We start from the raw sequence: 23,355 nt of genomic DNA on the forward strand, positions 1-23,355 counted from the left end.
GTCAATTTGTGGGATAGCTATTAAGGATCACTTGCCCATTAGCTACAGATTGTGGACTAGCGAACGAGGTGATCCGCACGTGGTTCCTGATTCAATCAAGAATGATATCATATGTCCCAAGATATTAGAGAGATTCGAGTTCCCTACAGAGACATATATGGACATAGTTAAGCGTAAGGTGCTAATGATTATGGACCTTTCATTTAAGAATTGAAAGGGCATACTGAACAGAACCTATATGCAGAAAGGTACAGCGCCATATTTCATCAAATGGTCATAATTGGAGTATCATTGGTAAGCCTTTGTGGAGTATAAGTTGTCAGAAGAAGCACAGAGGTTGAGTGAGGTTAACAAAGCAAACTCGAAGAAGAACCTCTGCCCCCACAAAGTCGGCAGTTGTGGGTACGTGAGGAAAGAACGGTAGTGATAACAACATCTAGATGAGCTACGAGAGAGAGGTGTCACGCCTAAGACAGAGGGTTGGAGTGAACGATCGACACGCTTCCTTCTTGGGAGGGGTGCTTCTTACCCGTTTGATGGAAGCTTATATTTTAGACCTTAAAGACCAAGAAGTGACGTAAACTCTTGCAAAAAAAGCTTGAGAAAGTCCACGAGCAGTCTGCACATTTCAAGCCAGACAGGGGTAGGAACGAGCTCACCTTGGCACTGGGATACAAGGAGCACGGTGGTCACACACGAGGCGTTAGGGTGTTGGATTCGAAATATGGATTTCCGGGTGACGTCGATAGTTACAAGAGTCGAAAGAGATCTCAAGCAGATAGAAATGCAGAACTACACATTGGTGCTAAAAATATTACTGTCAAGGTGGCTTCCGGTGTGGATTATCCATGCAGCTCCCATGAACATTTGCACGGACGTCCGATACCGGAGGCTTACGCCGTGGTCGAAGTAGATGAGGTAGTTAACCAGTATCGTCATGTTGTGGTGGACTACCCTGTAGAGGAGGGGGCGAACACCATAGGAGAGAATGAGTACACATTCATCACATGGGAGAAGACCTACATAGTGTTTCCATCAAGGACAGATATCGAGAACCTTTACTCTCCACGACACCTCGGGCCATCGTCGTCTTGAAGATCTCCCTCTCCTCAGTCATCTCCTAGAAGAGGTCCACCTCTCTAGCTATCGTCTCGAAGAAGCCGTGGTAGAAGTGCACCTGATGTCAGTGCACCTGGTTCGGAGGATCCTATTGTGGCCTTCGACTAGCTTTCGAAGTTGGTACTGTCAAACAACTCTTCGACATAATGGTCTTTCAACGATGATACGAAGGAGGAGCAAGAAGCAACCGCCCGTAAGCGTGCCCAAAAGGAGAAGGATGAGATACTAGTCCATCAGTTGTGCGCTACGGAGGAGCAAGAAGTAGCGTCCTGTAAGCATGCCCGAAGGGGGAGGACGAGAGGTTGGCCCGTCAATGTGCTGTGGATAAGCACAAGAGTGTGGCCCGTCAGTGTGCTGCGAAGGAGGCTAAAAGCTCAAACCATATTGGCGTTCAGGAATTCGACTTCAACGTCTTTGACACACCACCAAGCCTGGAGCATAGGCGATGCTGCAGTCTATCATGCGTTGTCGGGTCCTCCACTCCACCACCATTGGCCACCCGGCGTCCCCGGATGTACACACGCCATCAGTCGTCCGTGCGGAGATGTGGTCCTCATCATGAGAGAGGTAGAGGGATACTAGACTGGCTCAACTCGACCAACTTTTTGGAGATGACCTGTGAGAACTATTATGTATATATGTGTGTTTGTCGATGCCTAGCACCTTCATTGTATGACATGAATTACTATATATTAATGAAAGTGAATTAATTATTGTTTTACATTAAATATATGTCTCATTGTATGCATGTATTGAGAGGGAGAGAGATGGAGAGATTGAGGAGAGGGAGGGAGGACAGAGAGGACAGAGAGAGGGAGGACAGGGAGAAGAGGGGAGGGAGGCCGAAGAGGCAAATCACTGCTGGCTGAAGGCTCCAGCCGGCAGAGCCTTTAGCCGGGAGTGAAAATACTTTCACCGTCGGTCCTCCATGCCGGCAGTGATAGTCAGTCTCCAACTATCACTGCCCGTTACTCACTGTTGGCTCCAAAATAGGCAGTGAATGGGGTTTTGGAGCCGACAGTGATAGGGAGTTCTGCAGTAGTGTACGACATCTTCATGCAAGTGACCATCACTCTCTTAAGTTCCCTGCTGCACTGCAGCTTTCATTGGGCATGCGCAAGGGGAGGAAGGGGCCTGGACTAGAGCGCAAGAGCAAGCTGCACTCGACTGGAGATGATGGCCATGGCATTGCCTTGTCGAGGTCTCGATATCGCTAAATCCAGCGAGCTCTAGCCACGATGATGCCAAATTGAGGGAGCTCTGGCCTCTTCACCACAAGGTCTTGTGGCCCCACAACCTTCCTCAAGCGCGTGCAGGGGGAGAGGGGCTGGGGGGAGAGAGAGAGAGAGAGAGAGAGAGAGAGAGAGAGAGAGAGAGAGAGAGAGGGGGAGGGGGAGGCCATGGACCATGGCATGTTGTGGTCTGGTGCTCTTGATGTTGCAATTGGAGACAACTGATGAGGATGAGAACTACTAGTTGGTGCCTGGACAGACATGCTTTTAGTTGCCAGAAACTTCAGATCTGGTCTTAGCTAAGCATGGGGAACACATGTGCACTGGGTCCAAAAACGAAGATTGCAGATGCATCGGGGCCGTCCGTTTCATCAAACTATAGTAGATGGTAGATCATGCATCCGAGAGCTAATAGCTCATATCGAGAGCTAATAGCTCATATCGAACGTAAGAGTCTAAGCATTTCCGTCAAATGATCCATTTAAAAAAAATAGTATATTGGTATATCTAACAGAAACTATAATACATGTATTCATATACCTCAGCTTTATCACAGCATATGAACTACTACAGAAAGGGTCATCAGTGCCGTCTCAAAAATGCTATCAATACCAGTTTATGAACAGGCACTGATACTTAGAGGCGGGGCGGGACGGGGCGATGCAGGGTAGGGCAGCGTGGTGCGGGGCGAGTCGGGGTGGCATAGTGTGGCGTGGGGTAGGTTGGGACGGTGCAGGGCAGGGAGGGGTTGGCGGTGGTGGGTACTGTGAGGCGGTAGCGGGCGAGCCTGGGAGCAAGGATTAGCGGTAGGAATTATAGTAAAGCTGGTTGAAGAAGGGATTAAGGATTTAGGGTTTGGAGGATTGAGTTGGGTCCACCTGTCATACTGGTTTTATGGGTAAACGGGTTTCACAGATACAGAGATGTCTTATCCATACCCGTACACATCTACCCGTTGGTAGTACTTTTTTTTCACGAACGTACTCACGGATACTAAATGAGACATATATCCGATTCTATTAGGATATTTACCCACAGATAAAAGAGTAATCGGTTTAAATTACCATCATTATCTATAGCATGCAGTGACACCTCGAGGTTCCCGCTTTCAACCGTAATTGTAGTCCGTGGCAAAACTAGATGGAACTAGATATGCCAAGGCAAATCAAAATTTTAGAGAACCTTTACGGTACAGCATGATACTAGATGGTGAAGAGTATCATTGTTGTGATCCAACCGTCCATTTTAGTAGGTATTATTGTAATTATCTTGGTACCCTTAGGGGTAATTACGTCATTGACTGACCGGACTTCGGACCTTCGCCACCCATCATCGACCGGCCGACGGAGGGTGAAAACCCTAATAAATGAAATGAACAGAATAAGTGAAAGCTTATCCGAAGAATAAACTAACATTTTGACCTTTCCTAATTAAACATATAATTTACAAGTTTATCATGTTTTTTTTTCAATCCTACCCTTATGATACTCATAATACTCTTTAATGATACCTATAATACTGGTAGGCGATAGAGTATCATTGGATCAATCTAAACCACCGGATGAAGAAAATAGACGGCATACACTCATTTAGGTGTACCGTAAAAATCTTCAAATTTTAATAGTAACTATCTTATTTTGATCAACAACCAAAATTTCTGCGTTATAGTGCAATCTCCAGTATTTCGATTCTAGATTTGCCGGTCCCTTCTTCACTCCTTGTCCCCAAAAGGCAACTTTTCCCAGCTTGCCCCCTACGGCCAATATGTGACAGGTGAGGCGCTAGACAGAATCAACAGATTCACAACCAGCTGGCTCGTGCCAAAATCTGGCGCCAGGAGTAGGCCTGTTTTCCATGCGCATGCGATGGAGACTACACAAGCAGCACGAGTTCAGCGCAGCGGAGATTGAGAACCGAGAGATATGTTCAGAACGATGCCACGATGGTAGAGTAATCAGCTTCTGGTTTTCGTGCCAAACGCGCCAAACCTCAGCAAGCTAAACTGCTGCGTTTGTGCATACAAAGTGTGGGCAAAGCCATGCCAAAGATTGAGCCATACCTAATGCAATTACAAACCAATAAACCGAATAAACCAGTACATGTGACCCGAACGAAAATTAGTCACGGTCTCACCCTCTGGAAAACAGTACGAATAGAAAAATGAGTACAGAGGGCTAGTTTGGATAAGCATGTAGTATTAGACTACGCCCAAGGTATTAAATGACCCAATTACAGTTTGTAGTTTTGGTAATTACAAAACATTGGTATGTGATGCATACTACATACAAAGACATTGTAGGATCAATTACATGAAAATATACAATCAGAGGGGTGAATGATTGCATAGGCTAAATTTAAATTTAAATTCACCTTAACAAAATATTCAATTTAATCACGAAATAAGTTTGGGACATACTACTGTCACATCACTTAAAATGATATACAGGAAAATCCGACCGACCGATTGCCCTCAAATTATAACCGTAGAAACTAAACAACAATGTGAAACTATTTCAACAAGAATCAAGTAGATCGGATCTCTAAATCTAGAGTCATAAATTTTGCAAGCATAATACGACAGACTGTGACAGAAATAGATTAAATCCTAAATTGACAATTATGCAAGAATTATGAAATCTCACCAACCAAACTTTTTAAAACATTACCTTGATGCTCTATGATGATTTTAGATGGATCAAACCAAGATAAATTACAATGATCAAAATATCCACTGAAAATCAACGTGAAACGATGAACGCAAAGATCATGGAGAAAAACTTACGAAATTTTATCTTTATTGCATGGATGGATTCACAAATGCATCTCAAAGCATCCCAAAAAGGTTTTCCTCACAACCCTAACCCTAGATTAGTTTCTCTCTAACCTAAAAAGTATCAGCTACTATTCACCATACGACAAAATTCTTTCATATTAGTACAGTAGCCGAACGACGAATCCCACTCGCCGCCGAAACGGTCTGAGCCTCCACCACCAAAATGGGCTTCGGCAGCCACGGCCGGCCTACTGGACCGAGCACCGAACCTGGAAACCACTAGATCGCCTCCTGGCACCAGTTGACTGGGCTCCTCTCGGCTCATCGCTAGCTGGGCCAACTCAAGCCTCCGCACCTCACGGCCCACATGAGGCCGAACGCGTTGCACCAGCCCACAACGCCCTGGTCTCGCCCACATGGGCCACAACAGCTCCACGGCCTGCTCACTCTGATCGCACACCGACCTGGGCCATGACGCACACCTGGGCCATGGCAAGGACTTGGGCCATGGCATGAACCTGGGCTATGGCAAGGACTTGGGCCACAACAGCTCCACGGCCTTCTCACTCTGATCACATGCCGACCTGGGCCATGGCGCGCACCTGGATCATGGCCCTCTGACCTGGGCCATGGCAAGGACTTGGGCCATGGCACACGCATGGGCGCGAGCCGCCCTCGACCTGGACTGCCAACAACTCTGCGTGCCACTAGACAATCTGCCCCCCCCCCCCGGGCCGGCCTCCGTGCGTCGTACGTGAGCCGTCACGCATCAGGTTGCCGGAGCCACCGCTTGAGTCTCACCTGGACCTTGGCATCGCAGCCCAGCAAGCCACCATAGGCCCACTGTCGAGTGCGCCAGTCCATCACGCGTCGGACGCTCCTGGCTGTCCGCACTTGGGCCCGAGCGCCAGCCACTGCAGGCCGCCACAGCACAGCTCCACACGTGTTGCCATCCGACAAATTCCCAAGCCTCCACTCGCCCACCTCACAGTGCAGCACCTGTTCTAGTCCAACAAATCTACACAGTTCCAGCATGCACACTCCACGTACGCATGCATGTTTATAGAATAATCTTTTTTATCATACTTCATGTGACGCGCTGATTCTCTGCACTACAAACCGTACAACTCTTGTGTATGTCTTCTAATGCAATCAAACTCTGATCATAAGTTCTCACAAATTTGACTCACGGCAATCCGCGCAACACCACTCGTATGAGTGTATTGCACATAACAAAACTACAAATATCACTATAATACCACGAGCATATCTAGCACATCATCTATAACTACGCTACCACGAGCAACATCATCATGCATATCATCACATTACTACAGAAATTATCATCAGTGCCGGCTCAAAAGCACCATCAATGATGGTTTTTGAACTGATACTAATAATAAGTATCAGTGTCGATCCATAACAAGGAAACAACACTAATATTCAGACTATCGGTGCTAGTTTATGGGACAAACCGGCACTGATACAAAGGCTATTAATGTCGGCTCTTTGTCATGAACCGGCAATGATAACCTCTCCTCCCTGTAGCACGGGGGCACTGTAGCAATGCTTGGTCATATGGGTCATAATGCCAAATGTACGCATAGCATTTTTCATTGACAAAAGAGGAATGCTATTTCAAATTTCAATAGTACATACATGGAACCAATGCACTTGCTAATTTGCAGAGAACTGGCATCATATTACAAAATCAAACATTATATCATCTATATAAACATCCATCACAAGTGGAGTTCAATATTGCGCACATGGTTTGCAGTTTACCGATAGGGAGTGAGCTTCTTGTTGCTGGCACCACAAGGATTGTCATCCTTCCGGTCATCCTAGACCCTTGCTTTCTCCTCTTCGGCATCCTCATCATCTTAGGCGAGCTAGTGCCATCCTTATGCCATGCAGAGTTCGCTTCTTGAATCATCTTAGCAATCCTATCTTGCCATTTCTCCATCATTTTCATCTCACGCAAACCAACTTCTTCTATGCTCATTGTTGGCATCCTATGATCCAAGCAAGATAGAAAGGCAACAGAAAAATGAATCAAAGGGTACTCTCGTATGTTCCAACAATGCTTCATGAACCGTCGAAGAGCGGACTATGCAGATCAATCTATGGCATTGCATGTGATAATATCTATTCTGTAATGGACTGAAAAGCTAGATTGCTTTGGGCTGGAATTTGCTACAAGGCTCTGTGTTATTTGGGTTGGGTTAGTGGCCCAAGATAACAGAGGAGTAATGAGAGCTAACTGGATCTCGAGCTCCTCTAGTTAGCCTCCATGGCCGAGCTCAAAAGCTCAAGCCGAGGTGTGGTATCGGTCAGGGCGCCCAAGAAAATAGAAAAATGGGTTGTTGATGTTGTGGCGAACATGATGGTGGTGTCGGTTTGGAGGTCAGCAGTCGGTGTGCTTCTAGAGCGTGGAGGTCCTTTGGTGGACTGGAACGAACAGCGGCGTGCAACAGTCGCACGAATAGAAATCTAAGTGCCATGTGTGTGCAAGTGTGACAGGGACTTTAGGTGAGCAAGCTAGAGTAGGAGGAGTGTGGTGGTGCCTTGCCAAAAGTGGAAAAAGGTGGAGCTATGGCCGTGGTTGAGGAAGACATAGTCATCCATGGTGGCGACAGGCCCAAGTGATGTCCTCTGGTGGACTCGTGGCTCTACTAGTCTAGAGAGCAAACAAAGAGGAGCATGGCTTAGAACGTGAAGAGATGAGTTTATAGGGACTAGACGTGGTCAAGGAAACCCACCAGTGGAATAGATCAGCGGCGCCGAAGTTCTTGGTCAGCGAGTATGTCGTCGCCCGATTCGCAGCCACAAGCGGCTGCCGAGCCGGTGATATGGCTGGCTTCATGAGGAGGTGTGGCACGGGGTAGAGCGACTTGCTGGTGGAGATGAGCACTTTGGGTGGTGGCTGTGCGCGGCAGCGCGCATCGACGTGGTCCCAAAGCAAGTTAGCTTTTCAGTCCATCTGACGTTGATGGGCTTGGCTGTGAGGATCCCATTGGCACTACGGAAGGTAGTGAGGTCGGCCATGGAGGTGGAGGAGGAGGAGGAGCAGAGGCAGAGGGGGAAGTGACGGGAGGGAGAGGGGTGGCGAGAAGGGATTAGGGCCGTTGGTGTGGAGGAGGGAGTGGGCGGAGGCCATGGTGATGGCAGAGTGGGAGTTGAGAGAGATGTGGTAGCGTGTGTGTCGGTTTATCAGGAACCAGGGATCCCCGAATCCTGAGGCCAGGCCAGCCATCCGCCACATGGCGTCATCCCGCGGAGTCTCTCCCGCAAGATGAGAAAAGATCAAGTCCCGGGAGAAGGTGCTCGGGGCTGCAGTCCATGGCCCCCGAGTACCCCAGTTCCCCGATGATCCACGAAATCTAAGTACCGGGAAGAAAGTGCTCGGGAAGGTGTACGGTGACCCCCGAGCACCTTAGTCCCCCGACGACCAGGAGAGCTAAGCACCGGAAGAAGCATGCCCGGGGTCGCCGGCGGTGGCCCCTGGGCACCCAAGTATCCCGAGGACTCACCGAAGAAAGTTCCGGGAGAGAGTGCTCGGGGCTGCGTGTAGCAGCCCCCGAGTACTCGGTTCCCCAAGGATCCGTACAAGTGTGCCCGGGAGAGAGTGCTCGCGGAGGTGAACAGTACCCCCGAGCACTCGGTTCCCCGAGGACAAGAAAGAGCATTCTCGGGAGAGGGTGCTCGGGGAGATGAACAGTACCCCCCCGAGCACTCAGTACCCCGATGACCCAGAAAGCCCCCTGGTGGAGGCCCCCGAGGGGCCCACCGATTAGGTGTCAGCCAGTCAAAGGCCCAATGCCGCATTTAAAGAGCGTGCGTGGACTGTCATCTCCAACTGCTCCCGCCGCGCTCAGCGTCAGTTCCTGCCACGTTCTGGCAGAGAGGCGTGGGGTTATTAATTGCACGGGTTCCGTCCCGTGCTATCCGGCCCGTCTCAAGATAACGTCGTGAGGGCCAAGGCGTTCCGTCTGCCGCGCTGCTGTGGCAGGGGAACAAGACAGGGCGGGCACGCCGGGCCGCTCTGCGGCTGCCCGGTGGGCCCTCTCCACGACGCCCGTTGCCAGGCCATTTATGGTGACGGATGACCGGGCGTGTGCCGTATTTTCCACCTCCGGTCACTTCGCCCAGAGAAAATGATGACGCTATTTCCATTTATGGTGTCTCAGAACTCGTGCCCCCTCCCTCCCGTTCGGGGCACGTTGCTGCCGGCGGGTATTTAAAGCAGCCAGCAGCACAGAAGGAAACATCTGGAATAGATCCTTAAGCATAGACAAGAACGCAGCACAAGAGAAACACGGCCGAGAAGTGAGCAGCACGAGACAGGCCGAAAAACAAAGAGCCCCAGATTCTAAGATAGACCAACATTCTTGTAACCAGCAACATCCTTGAGGGATTTCCTCAGGGTATTTATAGTATCCATACAGGAGTAGGGTGTTACGCCCCCGTGCGGCCCGAACCTGTCTAAATTCTGGTGCATTTACTTCTTTTTGCACTAGGTCATTCCACCACCACCGGCAGTTGCATTCATTCCTATTTATTTCTCCGACGAACATACTCAGGATCATCCCCCCGGCCGAATCTCTAAAAAGGGGTCTCTCGGGATTCCTGCGACTGGAGTTAATCCTCCGACAGTGTGAGATCAGAGATTTGGGACGGAGCTCCAGCGCGGAGAGAGAGCTGAGAGAGAATGGCGAAGAGATGAGAGAGAGAGAGAGAGAGAGAGAGAGAGAGAGAGAGAGAGTTGTTGTGGCGAAGTGATAAGCAGAGAATGAGTGAGTGAGAGAGGACAAGCTAGATCCGGACGTAAGCCTACTGCCAAAATTAGGATCTATTGAAAAGTTTGAATCCGTTCAAGATTATTAGTGATATCAGTGATGGTTCATGATTACTAGCCGACACTAAAGTATCTGTGTCGATTTGTTTTAAAAGCTAGCACTGATACTAAGTATCAGTGTTGGTTCAACCCGACTCAATCATTGATCGAGCGTGAAATGTTATGAACCGACACTGATACTTTATCAATACTAGTTCTGGCCTAGCTGGTACTGATGATCCGACGCAGATGACCAGTTCTGTTGTAGTGTCATATCATCACATGCTAAGCACTTTGCTAATTTTGCCAATTTCGTAATAATGCCAATTTTGCACATTTTCAGCACACATGATCTCACAGACATACTGTTGGAGGAAAGGTATTCCATACACTAAAACAACAACAGAAATAACATGCCACACCTCTGTAAAATTGTGATGTATGTAAATTACTACCGGATGAAGACCGAAAGACGCTTGTGCCTACCCTGAAGTCAACTATGGATCTGGCGCTAATTAGTGTTTAGCACATTAGTTCACTACAGTAAGATTGAATGCTCATCATCATCAACTGAATACATTGAAAATCCTCATTCCTGAATCTCACACGATTTGATCTAATGTTCGTGCTTTATGTACAGAATAATGAGAATGAACAAGTTTTTCTGTTAATGACCTGCATAGAGTTTCAAGGAAATTCTATAATCAACACTTTCATCAAGAATATTTGCAGTTCCAATACGTATTGTAATAAGAACTAATCAATGTTTTACAGAAGTCTAGAACTAAACCTGACATGAATCTTTTGGGTCTGGTAGGTATATTACCTATCAGACATATTGTACTTTACTTAATAAACCCTAACGTAGTTTTAGTTCACTAGTGAATATTAAAACATCACTAACTGTAATCAAATACATTCTGGTTAGTTTATTGTCCAATGTCTTTTGGGAGTTTAGCTAGCCGGTCTAATTTTGTTCATGCTTGACTTGACGCTCGTGTCCCCAGTCATAAACTTTCCTTTCCTCATCTATGCGTTGTAAGGCGATCTGGCTTTCAATATAGGCTAGGATATCCTGCTAGATTAAAATACATTATGGTTGTAAAAATCCTAGGATAGCTAAAGGAGGCAATATTAACCTAAAATCGAAATGTGTTCCGGATGAAATAGGCAAAGGGATCAAAACATTTTTCATTCAGGTACATTATAAGCAATAAATAGTGGATAACTCAAAGCGCAGTTCATCTTGCAGGTCTAAGAGACGAATGCAGAAGTACTTCTACAGGACAATGAAACATAGAAATATAAAATCGAAAGGATATTTGGTGTAAAAAATGCATAACACTGAAGAAAAAACATGAGAAAAGGCCCTATGGTTTAGATAAATATGAGAGAGGCAACTCAATTCAAGCCTGACATACCTTATGGTTATAGCCTGAAGGGCGATTTTTTTGTGGATTTCTTGCAGTCAGAAGTTCATCATGAGTTCACAACTTAACCAGTTGCGGAGGGCTTGATTCTATTTCGTGGCATGCTCCCCCTTCGAGGGAGAGGATTTTCTATTGAAAATACAAGCAAGCTACCACATCCTTGGTTCCTTCTATGAAGCAATCCTCAGGGGTCACGGCTAGAGAAGTAATTGTCTTCTCAACTCCATCATACCTCGAAACAATATCAAGAGAATGCATAGAACGCAGAACTATTTGCCCATGCTCACCAGCGAAGACCATGAACTCTTCACAACAACTAAGTTCCATGCAACTGAGACGTCCACTTGATGCTGATCGACGAAGCAATATGTTTTCCATCGATGGAAACACATGTGCAAGGAGAGGTCACTCCTCATAATATAATACCATTCTCCCATGTTGTGATGTCACCAATTTCGGCAAACCCATATCTGAAGGATACTAAATGGACCAACATATCTCCCTTGACGCAACATATGAAAAATACAAGTTCCATCTTTTGAACCACTAATAACAATTTCTAGTTCCATGCTAACAAATAAGCATGTTATGGTGTCATCGTGACCACATAAGATATGAACAAATGCCTTTCCATTATAGCATGGTCCTTGTCTGAAAGTTCAAAATTTGTGCTCCTTAATTTTTTATCACTTGGTCTTCCTCGAAACGCATGCCAGATCACAGCAGTTGTGTCATAACTACCAATTGCAACCACATTTCCATCAGAGGAAATTGCACAGCAAAAATTTGTTTGAATAAAGTTAACAAAAGAAGGGAAATAAGAATAAGGGCAGGGACTTTTATAGGATGATGTTATATGGGATATGGAGTGTCATTAACATTTTCAAATGCGGTAAACATATAGAAGACAGAAAGGGAGCAACATTGACCATGAAATGTCTAATTAGATATGATCACATAATAAAAAAAAAACATAAAAGGTCTTGCTGTGCCTGTTATTTTCAAAATTACTAAGCCCAAAACAAGGATATGCTAGGAATATATGTACGATATTTTTATTTTTAATGATATCTTAAGTAATTTGAGGCCGCTTGAAATTCCTCTTAAAGGAAGAAAATACACTTGGAGTAACATGTAGGAGGAATCCCTTCTCGAGCCAAATTGATCGGTGCTTCACATCCACTAATTGGATTTTTTACTTCCCCAACACTTTGCTTCTGCCAATGGCAATACATCACATTTCTTGTATGGTTCAAATTGGTACATCAATCCCCAAGGCATAAGTGTTTAGGTTTGATAACTTTTGGGTTGATCATCTAGGTTTCTTTGAACTGGTTCAAAACATATGGAACACTGAAGTGAGAGCAAGTAACAGTGCAACTATAGTCTCTGCTAAACTCAACCTTCTCCGAAGAGACCTAAAGAGATGGAGTAAATGCATTACACAATTGAACAATCTACTCAAAGAATATGATACAGTGCTAGTTGTCCTTGACAAACTTGAAGAACAATGGGCACTTTTTATACAGGAAAGCATTTTCAGGAAAATTTTGAAGACGCACATTATGAGGTTACTCCAATACAAAAAAGAAATGTTAGAAAAAAAGAGCACATTATGAGGTTACTCCAATACAAAAAAGAAATGTTAGAAAAAAAGATATTCTACAGATGAATAAAGTTTGAGGATGATGAGAGTACAGGATTTTTTCCATACAAAAGGAATACCATCACTAGTCTTTAAGCACTAGATGGAAGTTTAGTCATTGATCACCTTGAAAAAGCAGCAATTCTCTAGGAAAATTACAAAGAAATAATTGGTACAACCACAAATCCACAAATGCATTTCAACTTAGAAGATATTGTTCAGAGAAATGAGTTCCTAAGACACCACTTTGCTTCCTTTAATAAAGAGAGATAGATAAAGTGGTTTTTGCAAATGTCAATAGACAAATCCCCTGGTCCTAACGGGTTTAATGGTCTCTTTCTCAAGAAATGTTGGAACATCATAAAAGAAGATTTTTACAAGCTATGTCATGATTTCTTTAGTGGCAATCTATATTTGCAAGCAATAAACAACTCCTTCATAACCTTAGTGCCCAAGAATAACAATCCTACTGGAGTTAATGCTTTCTGGCCCATATCTCTCCTCAATTGTGTTATGAAATTGATCACAAAACTAATGGCCAACTGACTACAAGCTATCATTATTCCTTTGTTGCATAAAAACCAGTATGGTTTTATTAAGAAAAGAACTATTCAAGATTGTTTAGCTTGGGCTTTTGAATACATTTGTCAATGTCAGCATTCTAAAAGATAAATAGTGGTTCTAAAGCTTGACTTTGAAAAAGCCTTTGGAATCAATTTGGGGAGGAGGGGAGAAGTTTAGGGTGTGCTTTGCAAAAAGTTCCAACTAATCCAGTCGTTAACTATTTTGAAACGGTTTGCTTCTCTTTCAAGTTTGTGTCCTAGAAAGTTTACGCTATACAACTGTGAAGGTGCATTTATTTGTATGTATTGTTCATTTTCGGTGCTTCTTCAGATTTTGTTATGCATTCCAATGAGTAGTTGTTGTAGCCGCTAGGGTAGCCTTGCGAGCCCCCACCGACGGCCACCATCCACCACCGCCTTCTTCAAGAAGATCGGAGGTGAAAATTTTGACTATTTTCACAAAAAAAATGTCAACTCTAAAATAACAAACCTGTTAATATACTCTATAGTTCATCTGTATGTATAACCAAAGCACCACATGAATGAAAATACATTGGGTAAGCTGGGGAAAAAATGACAAGATCAAAAAAGAAGGGGGGCCTCGGTTTTAGAGATCTGCATACCTTCAACCAAATCATGTTGTCAAGGCAAGCATGGAGGTTCTTCTTATATCCTGAATCCCTGTGCACCAGGGTCCTAAAGGCTCAGTATTACCTTGACGGTGACCTTCTCAAGGCATTGCCAAAATCGGGAATTTCATATACCTGGCGAAGTATTTTGAAAGGTGTGCAACTTGTTAAAGAAAGCATAATCTGGCATGTGGGAAATGGAGAATCCATTGAGATATGGAGTGATCCTTGGATACCGAGAGGAGTAACACAAAGGCTTGCTACTGTCAGAGGTCAATGCATCTTTCATCATGTCTCTGAGCTAATTGACCCAGTTACCTCGAGGTGGGATTATGAGTTGGTGAGATCAATTTTTTGCCCAAGTGACGCCACATGTATTTTAACAATACCGATTATGGAACAATTTGAGGACATACCAGCATGACATTTTGATGCGAAGGGCTTGTTTTCAGTTAAATCAGCTTACAAATTGGGTATCCAATTGCGAGACCATAAACTACAAAGAGACACTGACACTTCTGATGGGGAAGTGAGTGATATCCCAATATGGAAGAAAATATGGCAGCTCCCGGCCCCTAACAAGATGAAAATGTTTTTATGGCGCTTGTACGCAAGGGAGTTGATACAAATACAAGATGCCCGATGTGTTGTCGTTTGGATGAAGATGGAGGCCGTGTGTTCCTGAAATGTAAATGGGTGAAAGATATCTGGAAAAGGAAAAATCTGGAGCATATTCGACTGAAATTACAAGGTAGTCTGTCACCAAGGGGATGTTCAGAGTACTATGAACTCTGGAACCTGACGAGCAGCTTAAAGTATGTACTTTGCTCTGGGTGTGGTGGACGGCAAGGAACAAAATCAACTCAGGGGAAGGCAGACGAAACAATTATGAGATCAGACACCGCATAGCTTCCTTTCTTGCAGATTTCAAGCTATTGGAAAAAGAAAAGAAAAAACAAAGTGCACTGTTGGACAACCGGCAACACTATGGAAAGCTCAGACCAGCCAGTTTCTCAAGATTAATATTGATGCATCTTTTCAGGAAAGTGACAAATACAGTGGTTGGGGATTTGCCGTGCGCGATGAGCATGGAATACTTCGAGCTGCAGGCGCAGGATATAAACAGAATGTGAGTAGCGCTATGTAGGCAGAGCTAGAAGCGGCCTGATAGCTATTCAACAGACCAATAAATGGGGCATGACAAACATAGTTCTTGAGTCTGATGCGTCCAACGTGGTGAATGTTGTAACAGGTTCTGCCTTTGATTACTCTCCATTCGGTGTCCTGGTGAAGGAATTAAAGAGTCTGCGATTGTTAAATTTCAATGATGCTAGGGTGATCCACTGCCCTCGCGATTGTAATACAGTAGCAGATTGTTTAGCAAAGTATGGTGCTAGTCTTAACGGAATTGATCCTAAATTTTGGTTGGATCATTTCCCAGGCTTTGTACTCGCTCATGAGGCCAGCGTTTTGACTGAGCCAGTGGTCTCATGGAATGCATTTCTATCAAAAAAAAACACCACATGAATATTCTCACCAATCAATAGTGAGGAAGCAAGAAAGCATCCCATACAAAGAATTCGTTCGCATGAACCATTTTAACTATAATTGCTAAATAATATGAGTGTCACAACGCCACAAATGGAACTCTACAGACATCTCAAGTTTGTCAAAAGAATTGGAATTCTGCTCGGCAATCTGAGCAGAATTATGTGTCCTCTTCCCTCATCTGATCCCCAGAAGTTTCAGTCACCCCTTCGTGACACGAAACAGGGTCAGTTCAGAACTTCAGATTCAGAGAGGCCTAGTCTTGCGCCCAGAAGCCCGGCCGCAGAGAAGCGCATTCTTCGGGATCGGGTTCTCGTCCCGCCACGAGTTCGCCGGTGAGTAGACCCGGAGGTAGAACTGCTGGCCGAGGTACTGCCTGCCCCAGCTCTCCGACCTGACGTTCCACATACCCACGTTGTCCAGTGGCATGTAGATGGCTGTCCATGACTGAGGGAACACCTGAAGAAAAAAAAAATAGGCCATGTAAGAGAAATGAAGTGATGATTTAGTTCAGCCATCAGAATAACAACGTTGTAATGGCATGGTAACAACATTGTGCCGGTACTTGCATATTCAGGAATATGAGTAGACCATGGTGAACTACAGCGAGTGACAGCGTTAACAATACCTGCAAGGTGTACCGAGCAATGGCATCCCTAAGGTTGTAACCCTGACGGCTTGCTGGTATCCACTGTCCTCCATCCATCCTGTTCATCCAGAAAAAAAATTACCCTTCTTCAGTAACTGATTCACCAGTGACATGAAACAAGCCAGGGTATGCAAGAATGGCATTAGGATACGCACCCGACGACCCAGAACGCGTAACCGTCAATGTGCCATGACTGCACAAAGTTCTCCGCGTTCTCAAATATGATCTCGACATATTCCCGCATGTTGGCCGCCATGACAGCGGTCTGGAGATAGGCACCACCGCCGGTTGGGTTGTCAGGCATGCTGCCCAGTGTGAACACTCCCTGAATGTTGTAGAAATCTGCAACCTTGAGAGGAGTATCAGCTGGGATGAAGGAGATACTGTTGACAGCATATCTCAGCTTGCCGTTGATGGTAGCCCGCGAGTTGGCAAGCCTGATGGTTCTTGTGGTGTTGACAAGACCGTAGTGGTAAGAACCTTGAGGATTTGGCCTTGGTCCACTTGCTGTTAGATTCCACCTGTTTAGAGTTGGGCAACAGAGCCAGGGAAAAGGAAATGTTTTGACTTTCAAAGTGATGAATGCGTGGTTCTAGGAAGAAAACTGGTGAATGCGACTTCAGTATATCAGTAATGTTGCTAGATATGATATCCAAAGCAATGTTGTTCATATAATGATATAAGCTAAGAGTGTTAAACAAATGAACAGAGAAAACCCAAAATACTGTAGTTACTCGAATGTTCCAACAAAATTTCAAAATGAAATGCTCATGCCATCCTTGAGTCGGGCTATTCAAATCTTCTTGTCAAGTTACAATTGCGAAGGTCTCCTTAAGAGACATTTTAACCTGGGATCTAGTGTAGGAAGAAACATTTTTAATGACTTCCAAAATTCTAAAAATCCATCACTTGAGGGGTGCAATAATGAAAACTAAGCGTTTTCATGCTACTCCTACTGAAATCACAATATACAATATGTCATGGACAAACTTACCGAATTGATCTAGCCTGGTTAAGAGAAAAGTCGATCTCGACTGTAGGCGCTGGGGGAGGTGGTACTGTTGCGGCGACCCCATTTGAGTTGCTGTAGTGGAGGATGGCACTGGTGGTGAGCACAGGGTTGGTGAAACGTGTCGAGACAATTATGGAGTAGTCTGCAGGTGGCTGATCAGCTGTAACAAGGAACGAGTAGGACTGGCCTAGATGGACATCGATCGATGTGTATGTGCTCTGCATGCTGTGTGATCCCTCCACCTCAACCAGAAGCATGGAATGGCCTTGAATCCTTATGTTCACTGACAATGCGATACCAACATTCGACACCCGAAAACGGTATGTTTTCCCTATCAAGATTACATCAAGCAATTTAGTGCAACTATGTCTATACAAAGATGAACTACTTGTCCAGAGTTCTGATTTACTCAATGAGATTTACCTTGGTCTACCGTGAATCTGTTGCCATTCCAGCCTTGACCATTAATAAGAAGCCCATCTGGCAATGGCAGGTCATTGCCACTGTCCAAAATGCCTTGCAAGTCCTGAGAAAAATTACCGTTTCAGTTTTAGTGGTGTACCAAATTAAGTAAGTGCTACAATACAATGCGAGGTACATCAGAATATAAACATACAGTGTGATTGAGTTTAAACCAGTCACCAGTCAATATGGTGAAATCACCAGCAGGGGGGTCGAATGGAACTGGGATCCTTGGGCGGCTAAGGACCCTGATGCCACCATACCCACCGGCTGCCTTGTGGAATGCAAGGGAAGGGAAGTAGTAGTAGCTCCCAATTTGGTCCTTGAATTGCATGTTGTAAGTGAAATTGCCCCCCGGAGGGATCGGGCAGTTGGTACCATACACGCCGTCTTGCCATGAGCTCCTCCTCTGCTGAATTCCTTGCCTACAATGTATGAACCGTCAAAAAACAGAATATACATTGCTATTTATTTCCATAGCCCAAACACCCGTGTGCAAAATTAACATCAGTAGGCGTCATACGACGGTTCAAGATCAAGTAACCATGAGACTGATGCAGTTAACAACTTAACATTCAGTATAGTTAGAGCATAGCTAATATTGGCAATGCCTGTTTTCTTATACAAGAAGTTTCCTGCCACACAAATAGCTATCTCAATGTGGCAAGAAGTAGTCCACACTTGAGTCAAAAGAGAGCAGAGATCGCACTAATCTGCACATGCTCAATGCTAAAGAAAGCATATTAGGCCCCACTGTTCTAGTAGCATTAGCTGTACATCGTATGCTCTTTTCATCATGGATCGGGAAGGAAAGCGAAAGCACAAAGAAAGGAGGAAAAATATAAATGGATAAATATGTGAGTGGATATAATAACAATATCAGATTCCTCTAGCTACTAAGGAAAAGGAAGCAATAAATTTTTTTCCTGAAACAGCTCACTCTGTGGACATCATACAGTAACAACAAAACAAGCTCTGCAAGACACCTATGAGATCAAGATTCACAGCTGAGCCTGCTCTATTGAAGAAATTTTAATTGTCAACTTGCACTTTGAAGTCCTGGCTTATTCTTTTCGTGTGTCCATATTTGAACAGCCAATTCCAGTCCCAGCAACAATGTAGCATGTGTGAAGAAATCGACATGTACCCGGTAATCTCAGAAGCTAACATTTTCAGTGAGAAACAGGACACGTTTCCAAGATTCAAAACATGATCTGGATCACGCCAATGCAACCACAAATCTATGACATCAACTAAGGCCAAACATGCCAAGGTTGATAGAAAACTGCTAGTAGTAAATTACCATGAGAGGAGGAAGGGGGCAGGCAGGTTGTTAAAGACATTCACGATGATGTTGTCGTTGGTCACGGCGTCGATCTGCGGCCCCGGGAACTGCCCGTTAATCAGTATCCCCTGCATCACATTCACACGACCATTAGCAAATGCAGCTAAATCAGTCGCCCCCCGCTCTTCTTGCAGTGAAACCACACGCAGCTCAGGCCGAACAGAGACGCAATCATGCAATGCATGTACCTGCTGCTTGACGCCGAGAGGGTAGATGTCGCCGAAGGTGATGTTCCATGTGTAGAACCTGTAGGGATCGTCGCCCCGCACCAGGAGGAGGGAGGAGGGCAGTGAGGCGAGGAGGAGGACGAGGAGGCAGAGGGAGGTGGATGAGGAGGGGGCCTCCATTCTCCCCATCTCACTCCAATGGCTAGTACCGCGCTACGAGTGACCACTGTACACTCCTCTCACTCTTTTATCGCAGCTCAGCTGGACACAGGTGTGGAAGCTGCAGGGGTCAAAGAGTGGCAGGCAGGCAGGGAGGGAAAGAGGGACGAAAGGTATCGATCCCTGACGACGGGAGGGTAGGACTGAGGAGAGAAGAGAGTGTAAGGTCTAATCGGTATAGTTTTTTATTATTTAAATTTTTTACTGAGAATGATTTTTCAGAGGAATTGATTCTGTGGTTAAAAATAATTTTTTAAAATAAAATATATTAAAGAAATGATTTTATGCAGAAAGTGAATTAAGGGGAGCTGTTTTTTTCAGCTCTCCAGCTTCCCGTTAATTTCAGATAATTACTTCTACAGATTTCACACAGTAAACTAAAAGCTCTTCTAAGATCATCTCCAACAGCTATCTCAAATTTCTATCCTCAAAATACTATTACAGCATCCACTGCAGTACTGTATCACTGGATAGAGGATCTGTTAGAGATAAATTTCTAGTACTACAGTAGACCGCAAAGTACTGTAGCACGGGAATATGTAAATTTGAGGACTCCGTTGGAGTTGACCTAATTTCAATAAAAAAAACTACTTAAAAACTCTGTCAAACAAATTCTTAATGAGATGCAGATTTTATCCTGCGCTGATGGCAATTGGTGGGAGCTGGACGGATGCGCAGTTGGGGTTGGCGATAGATTCGAGTTGCAAATGGTGCTCGTGATCTAAGGGGGCGGTGGTGGTGGCGTGAGCTGTCACGGGGACGTGGCCGCGTGGGAAACGGCGGCCCACTTCCGCAGCTCAGGGCTTAAAATCCTGCGCGTGCGGCGCCAAGTAGAGCTGCGTTCACGTTTCAGCTTTACTGCCAGCACCGGCGTGGTGCCCAGTCCAGTATCCAGACGCGACATGCTTACCGAAGCCCGGAGAAACGCGTCGTCGGGCAAAACCCCGGCCTTCTCCCCCGCCGAAAGGCTTGCCGGCGCCACCTTTGCCCGCCCGGTCAGGGCGGCGATTCCCGACCACCGCGCGCGGACGAGCGTGCGCGAACAGATCCGCGAGGGTGTGCGACTGTGCGCCGTGCAGCGGCAGAGCCATCAACCGCATGTGGCGCGTGCCCCCGCTACCTAGCTGGCTAGCTGCTCTGCCTCTGCACGTCTGCAGTATGCACCACTTGCCCGGTTGGCCGGCCCTCACGTTCCCATCTGCCTCCGCTTATGTATGTTTGGTTTTTCGCATTTTTTTTATTCTGGTTTAGTGTATGTATAGAATTTTGAAAAAATATATGTTTATTTGTCTATATCTATTATTGTAGTTAGACTCGATACATGTAAATATATGATTTTGTTCTGGTTCAGGGGTAAAACTCAATTTTAACTTTTCCGTAATCTGATCTGGCGTATGTAAGCTCACTTATAAGGGTCACAAAAGTATTTTCGTTCGAATAACCAATCACGACCTTAACTCTTTTATCTGATTATACGATCTTAGATTTAATCAATCAAACATAAATTCAACTCAGCTTATCTAAATTGATACAAGTAATTAAACATTATTATTCAACAAATATGAGCTAATTCAGTTTAATTTCTCTCAATTTATTTATATAATATAACTTTACAAAAGCTATGCAGAAAACTAAACACGCTGCTACACGTGCGCTCGATCTGAACGAGCTAAGCTGCTTAACCCACATGGGCTGATTGGCAGTTGGGCACGCACAGCGGCGTCTCTTTGCAGCTGCCACGGGCTCGGTTTTTTGTTTTTTTATCTCTACTTCCTACTCGACAAAAAGGTGGCCGTGCCCGTGCATGGTCGTCGTGTTGCCCACCTCACCTGCGGATGATGGAAAGGTTTTTTTTAGGGTGGATGATGGGAAGGTTCGAGATACCTCGCTTTGCCTGTACGTGAAGATGCATGGGATATTATGGATACGATTGGTTGTGTATTTAGACCATCTCTAATTATAATTTTTTATCTTATTTTTTTTATTCTCTTTATTTTCTCTCATCTCTAATAACTTTCATTCGAGGTGAATATTAAAGGGAAAGAAGTGAGAATCTCGTTATGAATGGAATGACTTTAATAATCCTTTTACGATGAAAACCGTGAAGAAAAACCGTTAGAACGCTGAAATGAACGACAATCCCTTCACGACGGGATTTTCGTCCCGAAAAGAAGCCGTTGGCCATGGTATTAAAGTGTATCTTGTTGTTTGAATCTTTAACAAACGGATTTGATGGACGAGTATAATTTTAGAAAGAAGCATGTTTGATCGTATGTATTACTGTTCCAATTTAATTCGATGATGCAAATATACAACATCGTCGTGCCTCGGAAGTGAAACTCGATTCAGGCTCTGCATCTACTCATATAGACAAGTAAGACAAGCTTACTTGTCAGTGTTACAAAATCATCTTATACGAGTAACCGATCACAATCTCATCTCTTGTATCCGCTTATACAACCTCAAGTTCAGTCAACCAAACAGAAACTTAGCTCAGTTTATCCAGACAGATATAACTAAATAAATACTATTCTTTTTAACAAATATGACTCTGCTCAAACTGACTTTACTCAAACTACTTATACGATGCAACTCTACGAAACCTCATTTGGGGAACCAAATACACCCATGAATTTTACCTACATAGACCGTATATACAGGATGATAAGAAACATACTGAGTGAAGTCATATTTGTTGAAAAGAAGATTGTTTTTTTTATTTGTCTGAACAGGTTGAACTGAATTTCTGTTTGGTTGACCAAATATAAGACTGCATGAATAGGGACGGCAATTGGACCTGTGGGTTCGTTTACCCACAGGTTTTGCGCATAATGAGTTCGAGTTTGAGTCAAATTTTTTGCTTACGGGTTTGCCGGGTCGGGTACCCGAATAGGATCGGGTCGGGTTCAGATTTTATTATCCACCCGCGGATGCCCACAAGTCACCCAATATAGTCCCATTCGCCGTCGTCCGTCGTTGTCGTCGCCAAACCGCTATTGTCGACACCCTGCCTTGCCCTGCCGCTGCTACCTCACCCTATCATCGTTGCCCTGCCCAACCTCGTCATCCCAGCCTGTCGCCTGGCCATCGTAGCCCTATCCTGTCACCCGACCACCGCTACCTTGCCTCGCCTCATCATCCGATCGCCGCCGTCTGACAGTCGCCACACGCACACACAGTACAACCCGATGGGCGCCTGAAACCCAACGAGTGTTTAACGGGTTCGGGTTTGAGTTTGAGTTTTCGCTTGTTTAGTTATTCGGGTACAAGTTAGGTTGGGATTGTCGGGAAGTCGGGCATGGTTTTACTCCACCCAGACCCGATTCAATCCATTGCTAAACCTACACATGAGTACATGTAAGTGTTGAAACTGTAATTGGTTGCTCATATTAAAATAGTTTTGTGACACTAATAAATAGACTCGCATAGAGACGTACATTTGTATTCAAATTACAAACATACATTTACATCCATCAAATCAAACTAAAACAATGTATATAAACAACCCAACATATTTCTCTAAAATTATACACATCCATAAAATCAAATCAGATTACTCTCGTCCCAATAACCGATCAGACCCTATGCTGCGATTGGGGTCGGGTCGACCTGGTCTGGAGGTTGGAAGAACGGTCGCCTTTTTTGATGGAGGGTTTCCTGTCTGGCTGTGTTATGGAAGTGCAGCGAGCCAGCGACCGACCGACGGGAGCTAGATGGCGAGGTGC

The 23,355-nt window shown here is 45.0% G+C and overlaps 1 protein-coding gene across 1 annotated transcript; it reads right to left on the reverse strand.

The window, feature by feature from the left end:
* Positions 1-15,744: 15,744 nt before the first annotated feature.
* On the reverse strand, positions 15,745-19,740 carry LOC133927232 (L-ascorbate oxidase homolog). The gene is made up of 8 exons (XM_062373596.1): positions 19,433-19,740; positions 19,203-19,312; positions 18,054-18,324; positions 17,861-17,963; positions 17,420-17,768; positions 16,581-16,946; positions 16,405-16,483; positions 15,745-16,235 (listed from the first exon to the last, which is right to left on the reverse strand). The coding sequence occupies exons 1-8, from the start codon at positions 19,598-19,600 to the stop codon at positions 16,023-16,025; spliced, it is 1,659 nt and encodes a 552-aa protein (XP_062229580.1). The 5' UTR covers positions 19,601-19,740; the 3' UTR covers positions 15,745-16,022.
* Between the last annotated feature and the right edge of the window lie 3,615 nt (positions 19,741-23,355).

Source organism: Phragmites australis, chromosome 8 (assembly GCF_958298935.1).
Source record: "Phragmites australis chromosome 8, lpPhrAust1.1, whole genome shotgun sequence".
Taxonomy (NCBI): domain Eukaryota; kingdom Viridiplantae; phylum Streptophyta; class Magnoliopsida; order Poales; family Poaceae; genus Phragmites; species Phragmites australis.

Bases quoted from the DNA above. Each gene is read 5' to 3' on its own strand.
- LOC133927232 (XM_062373596.1), bottom strand. From the start codon at position 19,600: ATGGGGAGAATGGAGGCCCCCTCCTCATCCACCTCCCTCTGCCTCCTC. The intron at 17,964-18,053 runs GTATGTTTATAT...AATTTTTCTCAG, and splicing joins GGTTTAAACTCAATCACACT to GACTTGCAAGGCATTTTGGA. The intron at 16,236-16,404 runs GTATTGTTAACG...TTTTTTCTTCAG, and splicing joins TTGCTCGGTACACCTTGCAG to GTGTTCCCTCAGTCATGGAC.